The sequence below is a fragment of the Apus apus genome, chromosome 1, assembly GCF_020740795.1.
Source record: "Apus apus isolate bApuApu2 chromosome 1, bApuApu2.pri.cur, whole genome shotgun sequence".
NCBI lineage: Eukaryota > Metazoa > Chordata > Aves > Apodiformes > Apodidae > Apus > Apus apus.
In genome coordinates this window covers 80,477,214-80,492,332 of record NC_067282.1, presented here as the reverse complement: position 1 = coordinate 80,492,332, position 15,119 = coordinate 80,477,214, and the positions used below count along the sequence as shown (strand labels likewise).

Genomic DNA, 15,119 nt, shown 5'->3' with positions numbered 1-15,119 from the left:
ATACAGAGTAATACCCTTAAAGAGCATAACTTTGCCTTGAAGCACAGAAGTCATTCTCGTTTAAACCAGTAAGTGCTACATAAGAGCACATGTTGAATTTCTCCCTGGGCTAGAGGAACAGATCAGAGTGGATAGTGATCTGATCTGGAAACACCAACCACCCACTAAGCCCCAAGGGCTACCACATGAGCTCTTAGTGCCCTGCACATCAGATGATGATGCTTTGTGTCCTTTGCTTCCTTTGCTTATGCAGAGCTGAGTATTCCCATTGTTTCTGGCATGGGTGGACCTGTAGTCAAAACAAATGGAAATAGAAAAATCAGTTCCAGGAATGGTCCTAGGAAGGAGACGCCCTCACTGCAATCAAGGACCTGAAGTGCTGGAATGCAGGCTCTTCATTCCTCAGCTGAAACTGTCACTAATAATGCCACCCAGAAATTAGTGCCAAGTTGGTCTGTCCTGGAATAGCAACACGCCATAGCAGGGCATGTTAACTTTGCAAAGAGATCTCATTTACAATATCTGTTCAAGTAAGCATAGATCTAGTTGTAGGTGTTGAGTTTGCAACGGGATCTGCCAGTACAAACCCCTGCATTCCTTTGCAAGCCTACCCAAATAATAAAATCATATTACAAGGCCATAAAATCATATTACAGGAGAAGACCTAAGTATCTTTCCAGTAGTCTTATCAGAAGTTACTGCTCTACTGAGGTAAATGATGTCTGCATAATAATGCAGAAGTTATATAGGTGAGCACAGAGCAGACAAGCTGCCCTGAAGCTCAAACTGGATTTGCAGCATTCTCTCCATCTCTTTCCACATGTATATTTTCAGTCATGTTATTTCTCTAATTAGGATGATAAAATATTTGCAACAATTGTCGTTCATATTAAAAAAATAGATTGTAAAATATAATTGTTTACTCTCATGAAATTAATGGTATTGTTTCTTTATGATGCATTTCATTAATAAATGCAATAATCTAAAACCCCTGTGCAACACTTGTACAAAATGTACAGATTAATGGATTTTATAAGTTGATCTAATGCTAATGAAAAACTCAATCCCTTTGCAAAGGAACCACAGCCAATTCTTGGAAAAACTTGTGAAGATTTCCAAAGGAAACTCCTTTCCATTTACACAGCCAGTATCTCCAGAGATAGTTCCAGTTGGAACTGGAGATAGTTCCAATCTATATTTAAATTAAATGAGTGGTGTTTGATTCCTCTCATTGAGGATCCTCCAGATGATGTCCAGAGAAGAAATTGATCCTTTGCATGAGCTGATTACTTTGTACCATTTTCTACTGTATGTGAATAAAATGAGCATTATCTTCTTTTATTTTTAATTGAACAAAGGACTTCACAATGACTTTATATCTCAGACATTACTGGAAGGATGAGAGACTTTCCTTTCCTAGTAACAAAAACAAAAGTATGACTTTTGATGGAAGATTGATAAAAAAGATCTGGGTACCTGATGTATTTTTTGTACACTCCAAAAGATCTTTCATCCATGATACAACTGTGGAAAACATCATGCTTCGAGTATACCCTGATGGCAACGTACTCTTCAGTCTACGGTAAGATCAATAATACCCTTTTATAAGAAACTACACACTGCAATTGTTGGCTGTTGAGTGAGAAATTACTGGAAATGTTTGCAGCTAAGCCTGTGATACTGGACTGGCATTAATCCCCTGGCATCAGATACTGGGAACTGGTGACCTGTATAGTAGTGTGGAAATGAATTTACATTGATAAGGTATAGATAACATATTTTTCTATCATTCACATATTATTTCCCATTACATGATAATGACAGTTTTTTCATCTGTTGTAAATAACACTGAAGTTTATCAAGTGCTAATTCATTGCCAGTGGTTTTAGCAATATTGCAGTAGTTTTACTGTTGAGCACAGTAAAGCCCAAAATGATTAGCAAAGAACAAATCTGTTGGGTTTTGTTTGTTGGGGGTTTTTTTGTTTGTTTGGGTTTTGTTGTTGTTGTGTTTTTTCCCCTGAGTCTTTTTAAACTGTCTGTCTCAGCTGTTTTAACCATGGGATACCTGTAAACACACATTGATATTAATGGCGGCTCCAGACAGGCACAGAAAGCAGATTATTGGTGCTGATACGAGCCATGTTACAGGCACGTTGTATGACTACAAGGAATTGGAAAGTGAGACAGCAATTCCAGGACTGGAACGGCAAGGTCATTAAATGTGTCTGCCTTCTATCTACATGTTATTGCTTTTCTTTAGAAAGTAGATTTGGATGATGTGGCAGAAATGGTTTTAGTGGAGGAATTTTCCACCTAGGGTAAAGGCCCTGAGGCCTGTGCATTGCAGAAATGACAGTTCTCCAGTTTGTTACTAATTAGGCCTATGCACAGCAGTGATATTTCATCTAATCTGCATAGTTTGAAGATTTATGCAAGCCCTTGAGATTTTGGCTAGGTAATAATTTTTCCAACAAGTAATTAATTCATTCACCCTCTCATGAAGACATGCAGAAACCCTCACAAGAACACCTGTACACCACTTTAAAACAGTGTATGTTCCAGAATCACACTGACCAGTAAGAAACAAAGAGGTGAACTGTGCAGTTTATTGCTATATTCATTTCCATGATTCCTGAGGGAGAGAAGGATCAGAGGCACTACACTGCCACACTAAGGCTTACAGCAGTGGCTCTCTGTGTGAGAGTGCGACATACATTCAGCAGGGGGAAGGAAGAGTGGTGAAGAGACATGAGATGGGCAAACACATTCTGTCAGCTTGCCAGGGGTTAAGTGTCGTCAAGACAAACAGTAAGAAATTGTGCACAAAGAGCTACAAACCAAAGGGAGCACATGATGGGAAGGACAGAAATGGAGAGAAAAGAAAAAGCAAGATGGAAATGAAGGGAAAGGAGGAAGTAGAGCTGAGGGACTGACACAGCGTGAGTCAATTTACATCTGCTCTTTGCTCAGAATTCCCTCTGTGATTGATGGCAGCCCATGCCCTGTGCCTTGCCTCACATTTGCAAGCTGGTGCTCTACTTTTCTTCCTTGCACTCATCCTCTCTGCTTCCAGTTATCTTTCCCTAACTGTGCATTACCAGATGGTGTGTACTGGGTGAATCCTCCTTGTTCTGACAGGTGAGTTTGCAGCCAGCCTCACCTTCCTGTCTCAGTGAATAGCAAAGATCCCAAGTTCCTGCCAAACGTGGATTTCTTCTTGGACATCAGCACGAAGGGCAGGTGCCCTGTGCTCTTCCCCTCCTCCTATATCAGTTCTTATCAAACTGAGAGGTGGGGAACGGGGTGACCTAAAGGCTCCTGAACCAAGTTTTTAAAATTATTAAGGTAAAAGAAAGTGTTTCTAGCCTAAGTGATGCTAATATGTATGTTCCTAACGAATCAGATGCTCATTAAAACACCTTTTTGCATTGCCAATTTTACATGCAGGAGGTAGGTTATATTCCAAATACTTATGTGCAAGAAATGTGCATATTTCAGTTTTTCTTCAGTGCCCAGAATCTGGGATTTTATTAAAGACATGTGGAACAAAAATCCAGATTTGTGGCTAAAATAGTATTTTACATTTTTTTTCCCCAATCAACATTTTCTTGTTCTTCCCCTGATCCTTTAGTCAACAGCTAAAAGATGAAAGCAACATCCACAGCTGGAAGCCTTATGCATAATTTCAAAGGTGTACCACTCTTACAATCTCATTTCAAGCTAGTAAAATCATACACTTTAAAAAATTCAGCTGGTGTTATTATCAATCACAAGTTTTTGAAGATCACTTGTATATCCAGTATATCACTTATCACTTAAATTCCTGCAGGTTTCAGTTTGGAGAAAACTGAAAAATCAAACTAAAGCATCAAATGACATGCAAGCTAAGACAAGAAAGGGAAATCATGCAATATTTACCATATTAAAATTGCTGCCTCTAGCCTTCTTGTTGTTTATTGGTTAAAATGTCAAGGGACATTTATCTTCTAAACATCTGGGAAAAAGCAAGTGGAATAAAAAAATAATATCTTCACCTAGATTTCCTTAAGTTTTTTAGTGTATAAAGCATTTCTGTGGTGTTGAAGAGGAGGTAGGCTTCCAGAAACTGGAGCTTATCTTTTTGTGCAATTAAATATTATAACCATTCTAGTTGGGAAAATGGCACTTGGACTAATATTTGCTCTAATTCGTAATATTATCTACTTCAGTCTACAAGAAATCCAGACCAGAAATGTGAACTCCCCTTGTTGATCCTCATAAGTGTAACACTTCAAAGGAAAATGTGTGAAAGGCTAATGAAAGATCACACCAGTACAGGGTTTAAAAATTGAAGGTAGTGCACTGCACTTAACAAGAAGGACTATTTATGTTTAAAAAATAAGGTTGCCTCACTGACTTAGTTTTATCTCACTCTCTTGAAGTAATTTTAGAATCATCCAAAAAAAGTAGAAAAACTCAATCATTAGGATTCTAAATTGCCAATTGGTTGGGAATCATGAAGGTGTCTGCACAACCTTAAGAAAATATGAAATTTTTCATTTAAGTCCTGTTTTTCTTTTCCTTTCTGCAGAATAACAGTTTCTGCTATGTGTTTCATGGATTTCAGTAGGTTTCCTCTGGACACTCAGAACTGTTCTTTAGAACTGGAAAGCTGTGAGTTTAATTCATACCTACTCTTCACATGTGCATTCTTACCAGCACTACATCTTGTTCATAATACCTTTTAAACTTATTTTTATGTGTGGCCTGAACCCTTCAACCTGTACTTACTAAACTGTGGCCAGTTTGGGATCTTTCCAGAACTCAGTGAGCTTTGGGAAGATGGAAAAACCATGATGCACCTTGCTTTGTTTTGACTGGGTTGATATTCCAAGGCCTAAATATAAAAATGTTTCCTCTGACAAAAATAATGGGGTTTTTTTCTGAGAAAAAATGTTAAAAGTAAAATAAGATGCCATTATTTGACCTCATGGAAAAATGAAAATGAGACTGTGAAATGTTTGCATTCTCACCCCTGACTCAGTTGTCTGTAGTAAGTGGTAGAGCTGGACAACAAAATTTAATTCTGTTTTGATATCTCAAAATTTATTCTTATTTGGATTATGACTAAAACTAGGATGCTGCTTTGTTGTTTGGTCTTGGAAAAGAGATCAGATCCCCAACATTCAGGCAGTCTGCTCAGTGTGGCAGCTTCACAGCTTGGATCCTGTGTGTTTTGTGACCCTGAGCAAGGTCATGTCCCTCATCTGTCAGGTAAGCTGCTAGCAGGGCACAGGACTGGGCTCTACCTGGATCAGGCTGGAAGTTTTGCAAGTTTTTCCATGTCAGCTAACTGGCAAATTGATGTGAAAAAAATGTTTCTTTGGGGTTTTCCCAAATTGATTGAGTGGTGTCCTGTCCATAAAAAAAGAAAACAGAAGCATTATTCCAGCAGAAGAGGTGATTCAGTTTTGACTTTCTCATAGATGCATACAATGAAAATGATCTGATGTTATACTGGAAACATGGAAACAAGTCCCTGAGCACAGATGAGCACATCTCCCTCTCCCAGTTTTTCATTGAAGAATTCAGTGCTTCCAGCGGACTAGCTTTTTACAGCAGTACAGGTATAGTAACCCCTGTCATTAGAAGAGAGACACACAGGACGCAATCATGCAGAATGTCTTTCACATTTAAATTCATTGCTAATAAGTGACTGTCACTGCTATGAGTTCAATTAAAAGTAGGTCTGTCAATCACACTGGTTTATTGGCCTCGTTCCTTGCTTCTCTTTACATTACATTTGGCACCACTTCTTTTTAATATATTTATAAATGATCTTGATGAGGACATAGAATGCACCCTCAGTAAGTTTGCAGGTGACACCAAGTTGGGAGGGAGTGTTGATCTGCCTGAGGGTAGGGAGGCTCTGCAGAGAGACTTGGACAGACTAGATTGATGGGCCCAGGTCAATTGTGTGAAGTTCAACAAGAACAAGTGCACCTGAGCCACAACAACCCCATGCAATGATACAGGCTTGGGGAAGAGTGGCTGGAAAGCTGTCCAGCAGAACGGGACCTGAGGGTTCTGATTGATAGGCGGCTGAATATGAGCCAGCAGTGTGCCCAGAGGGCCAAGAAGGCCAATAAATGGCATCCTGGCCTATATCAGGAATAGTGTGGCAAGCAGGACCAGGGAGGTGATTGTCCCTCTGTACTCGGCATTGGTGAGGCCACACCTTGAATACTGTGTCCAGTTTTGGGCACCTCAAAAAAAGAAGTACATTGAGGTGCTGGAGCGTGTCCAAAGAAGGGCAACGAAGCTGGTGAAGGGAACTTGAGAACAAGTCTTATGAGGAGCAGCTGAGGGAAGTGCGTCTATTTAGTTTGGAGAAAAGGAGGCTGAGGGGAGACCTCATCGCCCTTTAAAAGTACCTGGAAGGATGTTGTAAAGAGGTAGGCACTGGTTTATTCTTACAAGTAACTGGTGATACAACAAGGGGAAATGGCCTCAAGCTGTGCCAGGGAAGGTTTAGACTAGACATCAGGAAGAACTTTTTCACTGAAAGGGTTGTCAGACATTGGAACATGATGCCCAGGGAGGTGGTTGAGTCACCATCCCTGGATGTGTTTAAAAGTCATCTAGATGTGGTGCTTGGAATATGGCTTAGTGCTGGACTGGGTAGTGTAGGGTTAATGGCTGGACTCAATGACCTTGAAGGTCTTTTCCAACCTAAATTATTCTGTGATTACCAGTATAACCTTTTCTTGATATCAGAAGAAGAGGCCATAATAAAACTTGCAACTTCACATCTGACAAAAAGAACCTGAAAAAAATAAACAACAAAATACGTGTTGTTGTGAGCTCTTGGTTTATAGGAATCTTGGTGTCCTGGTTATATAGAAAAGCTTGAAAATGCAAACCTTAAGGGGTTTGCAAACAAGGAACAACAGTGTGTTTTATTGTCTAAAATCTCCATATTTTTGGAGCTGTAAAATGCCTTTAAAAGTCTACTAACTATGAGATTTCTGCATAAGAGCATTTATAACCTATTGATTTCTACTTCATGGTTTGCTTAATGTTCCATGTTTATACATAAAGTTGCAGAAGAAAATCCCTTTATGTCAGTGCTACATAGTTTAAATACAGTTATCTGCCCCAGACAGGTTTTTATTTCTCCCTGTAGATCTTGAACTATATTTGTGCAGAAAACTGCACAAGGCTTTAGGAATTTACTATAGTCTTGATTTCATGCAAGGTGGGTTTTATTTTCTTTGTATTTGCACATGTGATTATAAATTTTGAAGTACTTCTCTATGTAAATAGTCTAGCCATATGTTTTTACCAGAAGAACAGTATGCTTTCTACTGTACTTTCCTGTCTGAATCAATGCATTTCCGTGTGGATATTGCCCTTTTTATTGAGACAGATTAATAGAATATAAATTATTCCATCTATTATGATGAAATGCATAACACTTTAGAACAAAGCCTTTAAGACATACAGGAAAGTGGCAAATAGATTTATTTACTGTATTTAATTTACAGGATAGCTTCTTTTATTTAAAAAAGAGCCATTCAAGTCTGCAGTAGCTGATTTTGAATGCAGAAATTCCAGTTTAAATTATCATGCAGCCTTAGCAGTGAGGAATTCATAGCTTGATCAGATTCTTCATCCTTATCTGTTGCTCGCATATGAGCTAAGTACAGAGGTCCAGCTTTCAAGAGCCACTGTCATGTGAGAAGAGAGTGAGTGATACCTTACTACCATAACTGTGCCTTGCTGAGAGCTACATCAAATTTGCTCTTGTTGCAAGAAGGAGCCTGGCATGTTTTCCACCAAACTGCTATCATGATGTGTTGAAACTGACTTCTGGGAACTCAGCTGGCATCTTTCTGCCTTGCTATTCTCATCAAAAAACACTGATGCAAGCAAATACAGCCTGGTGCACAATAGTGCAACCTCATACCACTCCTGTGCCCACGCCTTCACAGCACCTTTGACTTTGTAAAGTGCAACTGCTTCATGGTTATTTCCAGATGTTTTGATGACAGGTTTACCCAGCAGACTAAAGGTGTAAAGGAAAGACTCCTTAAGTTGCAGGAACCACCTGGAATATGCGTGTACCATATTGTCAACCAGACAACCAACTGCCCTTTGTTGACATAGACTTTTCTTTGGCTTTTAAGTTTTGTTTCAGTCAGGAGGTTCCACCTTCTCTTGTTCTTTTGTTTTGTTTCTTGTTGGAAGAAAATGATTGCACACAGACCCTGACACCCAAAGTCATAGCGGGGACCAATCAGCAAAACTCTAATGGGAGCCATCTCCCCTTGAAGAGTCTCGGGCTAAAAACTGACAAAAATCCTTCTCACAAAGCAGCCTGATGCATTTTAGGTTCTGCATATCCTTTCCTGTGAATCTCAGTGAGCCACACATGCACAGCATTTAGGCTTTTGGAGTTCCCTGGCCTCCAAAGGAGCAACAATTTCAATCCCTTTTTGAAAAAATACTTTTAAAAATCAAAAACCTTCTCCACACCTTTAAACCACATAGAGTGTGTTTAATGTTAGGTGAGGTCATTGCTTATATATTCTTTTTTATAAAGTGGTTCTTTGCGACGGCATGACTGCTCCAACACAGGCTCACTGATGGCTCTCCTTCTCCTCGGACAGGCGGACGCTGCGCAGCCAGCCCCTTCTGCCTTCTTCCCACCTCACTAGAAACTGGCGTCTCTTCCCTGGCAGGAGGTTTGAGGCACACGCTGTGCTGCACAGACAGAGCGTGCACCGAAATTCACTAGATGGCAGCCTTTCCTCTCAAGTCAAGGCTGGGCAGGCAAAGCGGTCTGGCCGTAGAAGAAGCGCGGGTTATTGCCGGGCTTTGGCAGCTTGAGAGAAGGCAGGGCACTTCTGGGGGGAGACAGGGTGTTGGCTTCACTCTTCTAGCTGGATTGAACAATTATGCCCTGTCTTTATTATTCCGGCCGATTTCACTCGGAGTTTATATACTTTTCTTCAATTCCCCAATCTCAATTACAATACACAGTGTTTTATTTATGCAGTGATGATGCTTCACTCCCAAGGCAGAAGTATTTTAATGAGGTATGATGGACAGTTTGTAAAGCACTATATAAAACCAAGGCAGGGGCAATATTTCTTACGCACTTACTATTCCTGATGTGGATACACAATTCCTACTGGAAGGAGGGGGCCAGTGAACTGACCTCACAAATAACATGGTTCTCTTCTCCCCCAACCTGTTCCTCTCTTTTTTCAATAGGTTGGTACAATCGGCTTTTTATAAACTTTGCACTCCGGAGACATATTTTCTTTTTTGTGCTACAATCCTATTTCCCAGCTATGCTGATGGTGATGCTGTCTTGGGTTTCATTTTGGATTGACAGAAGAGCTGTTCCTGCCAGGGTATCACTAGGTAAACCTGTAACATATATTCTTTTGGGAAGTACAGAATGACCAGGGGAGAGGTTTTGAAGCTACCTTGGCTTTCTAATTACACAGGATGCTAGCAAGTGTATCAGGTAATTGCATGAACATGATTACTGCCACTGTTGTGACTACCACAAACTGCTTCAGTCGACCTCTACATTTGGAAATGGGGTGTTTATTCAGACTGGCTTTGCTATATTAGAAAACAGCTCACATACCACAGAAGGAAAAAAGGGATGATTCTGCAGCTTTCCCTATGTAGAGTTTTACTTCATTCTTTGGAACCAGTTTGCTGATTTCTCCTATGTAGCAAAGTTTTTCTTTGTTCAGCACCTTGGAAATGTTTACTTTGGCACTTTAACTGCACAAGGCACACAGGCTTCTGTGGAAGCTGAAGAGTAAGTTGGAGCATCTTCTGCTTTCAGACTAAAGACAGTGGGGTTTTTATGATGTTACTATTTTTCTCAGTGATGAATCAGTTGCTACCACTTCAAGACTGCCTCCATTGGGGATTCAATACTGATGGTCTTGGAATTAGTACCTTTTTCAAAGATTAGCATCTCTGCGAAGGTGTGATGGCAATTTTTTTAAAGATATTTGCTGTAAACATAACACACATAAGCCCTGCAACTGTTGGTTTAAGAATTAGTAAAGAAGCTCCTGTTCTTTCTTCTCGCTGATGCTAGTCACAGAAACCAACAGTATGTTGCCAATATTTCTTAGACAAGTGAAAATTTTAGGATCTTTAAGAAACAAATTTGCATGTACTGAGGGAGCCCTCAATTTTTATCTGTAGCTATGTCAATCTAGAAAAAATAGGGGGGTAGTTACTGTGTATCCTTCTCTATTGGCACAGTCTAAAGCTATTACTTCATTAATCCACTTGTTAGTCTAAAAAGAAATTATGGTACCTCCTACCTAATTTTATTATTGCATCTGCCAGTTCCTTTTATTTGTAAGAAATTTAACTTGATCTTAAAAAAAAAATATATTTAATTCTCAGTAGGCTATTTGTAATGTTGTCAAGATGGTTTTGCTGATCATGTTCTTTAATTCATACCTGGATTTCTGGAGAAGGTTATGCATCAGAAATTCTATGAACAAAGTACATTTCATAAGCAAAAAGCATACACAATTTATAGGCAAGGTTAACAAAAAAGTTTAAAAAGCTTAGGTCCCTAGCTTAGAGTATACATATTTTAAAAAAAATCTATTTGCTCATATATGGGGTATTCCAAAGTCCATCCCTCAACCTAAGGAATTTGCAGAGAGGAAGAGGGAAAACTCTTGCATGTTCCAGTGGACTCGAACTAGCATAAAACTGGAGAAGGATATAACTAGACCAAGGTGAAAGGCCACACAGTCAGCCAGTGCTACACTCACAGATGCTATTGACGTGTCATCACTTCCAGCGTTACATTTATTTCTTTAAATGCAAGGCCTTGGTTGGGTGTTCTCTGTTGAGGCAGGGGGAGGTCTAGCATTTTTATGCTAGAGTGTTTTTAGAGAGCCAATGTGTTACGAGAGGGACATAGAATCTGACATAATATTTTCAAGAAGTATGATTTGAGAACAGGTTAGGAGGGAAACAGATGATTCTTCAGGACAAGAAAGTGTGTAGCAGAGGCCCTGGCTCTGGGAAGGGAGCTAGGAGACCAGCGTGGTTAAAAAAGGAACTGCTGGGCAAACTCAAATGGAAAAGGAAAATCTATAGATCATGGAAGGAGGGGCTGGTTACTTGGGAGGAATATAGGACTGTTGTCAGAGAATGTAGGGAGGCAACTAGGAAAGCTAAGGCCTCCTTGGAACTTAACCTTGCAAGTCAGGTTAAGGACAATAGAAAGGGCTTTTTCAAATACATAGCCAACAAAACTAATACCAGAGGCAATATAGGCCCACTGTTGAATGAGGTGGGAGCCCTGGTGACAGAGGATTTAAAGAAGGCAGAGGTGCTGAATGCCTTCTTTGCCTCTGTCTTTACTCCTGAAGGCTTTCCCCATGAGCCCCAGATTCATGTAGCCCCAGAAGAAGTCAAGATAAAGGAGGAGTTTGCTAAGGTAGATGAGGATTGGGTTAGGGATCAGTTGCGTAATCTGGACAAGGATAAATCGATGGGTCCGGATGAAATGCATCCAAGGGTGCTGAGGGAGCTGGTGGAGGTCATTGCTAGTCCACTCTCCATCATCTTCAGTAAGTCATGGGTAACAGGAGAGGTGTCTGAGGACTGGAGGATGGCAAATGTCACTCCAGTCTACAAGAAGGGCAAGAAGGAGGACCCAGGTAACTATAGACCGGTCAGCCTCACCTCCATCCCTGGAAAGGTGATAGAACAACTTGTCTTTGGCACTATCTCTAGACATATCAAGGAGATGGGGGTCATCAAGAGCAGTCAACATGGTTTTACCAAGGGTAAGTCATGTTTGACCAACCTCATAGCCTTCTATGAGGAAATTACTAGGTGGATAGATGATGGTAGAGCGGTAGATGTGGTCTATCTTGATTTCAGTAAAGCATTTGACACCGTCTCCTACAGCATCCTTGTAGATAAGTTGATCAAGTATGGGTTTGATGATCAGGCAGTGAGGTGGATCAAGAACTGGTTGAAAGGAAGAAGTCAGAGAGTTGTAGTCAATGGGGCAGAATCTGGTTGGAGGTGTGTGACTAGTGGAGTCCCTCAGGGGTCAGTACTGGGACCGGTGTTGTTCAACATCTTCTTCAACGACCTGGATGAGGGTACAGAATGTACCCTCAGCAAGTTTGCTGATGACACCAAGCTGGGAGGAGTGGCTGACACACCAGAAGGCTGTGCTGCCATTCAGAGAGACCTAGACAGGCTGGAGACTTGGGCGGGGAAAAACCTGATGAAGTTTAACAAGGGCAAGTGTAGAGTTTTGCATTTGGGGAAGAAAAATGTCATGCACCAGTACAGGTTGGGGGCTGACCTGCTGGAGAGCAGTGTAGGTGAAAGGGACCTGGGGGTCATGGTAGACAGGAGGATGACCATGAGCCAGCAGTGTGCCCTTGTGGCTAAGAAGGCCAATGGCATCCTGGGGTGCATTAGAAAGGGTGTGGTTAGTAGGTCAAGAGAGGTTCTCCTCCCCCTCTATTCTGCATTGGTGAGGCCGCATCGGGAGTATTGTGTCCAGTTCTGGGCTCCTCAGTTCAAGAAGGACAGGGAACTGCTTGAAAGAGTCCAGCGCAGAGCCACAAAGATGATGAAGGGAGTGGAACATCTCCCTTATGAGGAAAGGCTGAGGGAGCTGGGTCTCTTTAGTTTGGAGAAAAGGAGACTGAGGGGTGACCTCATCAATGTTTACAAATACATAAAGGGTGAGTGTCAAGAAGATGGAGTTAAGCTTTTTTCAGTGATGACCAGTGATAGGACAAGGAGTAATGGATACAAATTGGAGCACAGGAGGTTTAAGGTGAATATCAGAAAATTTTTTTTTACTGTGAGAGTGACAGAGCACTGGAACAGGCTGCCCAGAGAGGTTGTGGAGTCTCCTTCTCTGGAGACATTCAAAACCCACCTGGACACATTCCTATGTCATGTGCTCTAGGCGACCCTGCTCTGGCAGGGGGGTTGGACTAGATGATCTTTCGAGGTCCCTTCCAAGCCCTATGATTCTATGATTCTAAGGCCACAAATCTGCTTTCACTTCTCTACAGCAGTGATTAAAGCTGTCACAAAAATGTGTTCCTTGTGCTGCTGAACCGCCAGTGGAGTGTCCCCACTGTTTAAACCTGGTGTGCTGCATCTCTAAGGGCACACACTGAGCAGAGAGATGACTTACTGGTTTCAGCATTGTATGTGATAGATCCTTCATGGTTCACTCCACTTTTCAGAGCCTGTGCAAGGAAGTTATAGGTAATGTCAATCACATGCAGCTGTGCATGTATTATGATAACCTCCCCTTTTTCTTTGGCAGGTATAACTACAGTGCTGACAATGTCAACCATCATGACAGGAGTAAGTGCCTCAATGCCTCAAGTGTCTTACATAAAGGCTGTGGATGTGTATTTATGGATCAGCTTTCTTTTTGTCTTCCTGTCTGTCATCGAATATGCAGCAGTGAACTATCTCACCACAATTGAGGAGAGAAAGCAACTCAAAAAAAGGGGCAAGGTACAATCTTCTGTGTTTTGTTGCCTTCAGAAAGCACCACAGAAGCTACAGAGTAATCCTAATATCCCATTGTGATAAGAGTAGAGTAACCATCTCTGTGACTCCACACTGTATCTCACTTTTCTCCATTTGGCTGAAAGGAGGAAACATATCATCCTGAGATCCTGAAAACCTCTGTGCTTTCTCTCCCTTTCTTTTCATGGCAGAGGTTAGGGAGTACTCTCCTGATTATTTTATTTTTCCTTTTTCACCCCCAGAGGAAGGTAACTTTCATTCTGGTCTCAAATACCTATCGACCAAGGAATTTTTCCTCTCTCTGAAATTCCCCAGAATGAACTCAGGCTATATTGCCTCCTGCTTCCTGTGAAGCAGAGTCTGTTTCCCCTTCTCCTGCTTCACCATTTGCAATTAGAAAGGCAGGTTTAATGATGCCTTTTTGTTCCAAGACCAGATGAATGACAAGGTCATTTCTAGAAAAGTGTGCCTGAAGCAGAAGTGTTCACAAGTTAAACATTTGCTTTCTATGAAAAACTCACTTAAAAACTTTTCTTCAAGAATATCCCTCTGTGTAAACTCATTTGTTGAAATATAACAAGGGGAAAACCACAAAAAGGGTGCATATGTTGCTCACGTGATTTGATAATCCTACTGAAAATCTATTCATGGAAAAGTCTGAAGTTATTTCCCACAGTGCCAGCAACGCAACCCTACAGCTAACCCCACAGACAGCAATACTGTGAGGTAGCCCTGTTCTCCATATGCTCTCCACGTGGGGAATGGCACTGAGGAGAAGGCTTTCTTTATTTTCTGTCTTATTTCTTTATAATTTACTAAAACGGCTCCTGCTAGACACAGAATTAACTGTTCTTTGTTGCCAGGCTTCAGGAATGTATAGTATTGATGCAGTGCAAGCAATGGCTTTCGACGGCTGCTTTCATGACACGGATGTGGACATGAGCCCGACAGCTTTCTCAGACCCCTGCCAGGAGAATGAGGCTCGGGCACGCGCAGCCAGCGTCTGCAATCTGGACACAATTCGCCCAAAGAGGAAGAGATCTCTGAAGGGAAACGTGGGCAGAATTATTTTACAGAACAATCATGTTATTGACACATATTCTAGGATTATATTTCCCAGTGTGTATATTGTGTTCAACTTTTTTTACTGGGGTTTGTACTTATGAACAAAAATCATTGCAAGCTAGACATTATTTTGCACATGAGGTTAGCAGTGCTGCAGCAGTAGTAGAGGAAGGGGTTAAAGGTTTTTGAAACTGACTTCTGCATCATACCAAGGCTGGTTTGCTTAGCAGCAAAACTGTTAATGAAAAACTCTCAGGAGTCTGGTTTCTTTTCCAATTGGACTGTGCATTGGGGCAATCTGATGGACACTCTACTACTGCAGTAGCACAGAGGCAGTGCTCACTAAGGGAGACAGCATCTCCCACCTGAAGTATTAACCAGTCTCTATCTACACTCTAACCATTCCTCTTTATTCAGCCTTTCTGTTTGTTCTCCACTTGTGGTCCATTTTAGTAGGCAATTAGCACCAATTGTCCTCAAATAGCT

At 41.1% G+C, this 15,119-nt stretch overlaps 1 protein-coding gene across 1 annotated transcript in view; it reads left to right on the top strand.

Annotated features, from left to right (window-relative positions):
* The window catches only part of GABRR3 (gamma-aminobutyric acid type A receptor subunit rho3), a 33,733-nt gene extending 18,932 nt beyond the window's left edge, over positions 1-14,801 (top strand). The window contains exons 4-9 of the mRNA XM_051628597.1: positions 1,359-1,582; positions 4,573-4,655; positions 5,468-5,608; positions 9,261-9,413; positions 13,357-13,553; positions 14,432-14,801. Coding sequence (XP_051484557.1) covers positions 1,359-1,582; positions 4,573-4,655; positions 5,468-5,608; positions 9,261-9,413; positions 13,357-13,553; positions 14,432-14,734 — 1,101 coding nt within the window. The 3' untranslated portion in view covers positions 14,735-14,801. The remainder of the gene's footprint in view (positions 1-1,358; positions 1,583-4,572; positions 4,656-5,467; positions 5,609-9,260; positions 9,414-13,356; positions 13,554-14,431) is intronic.
* Positions 14,802-15,119: the final 318 nt, after the last annotated feature.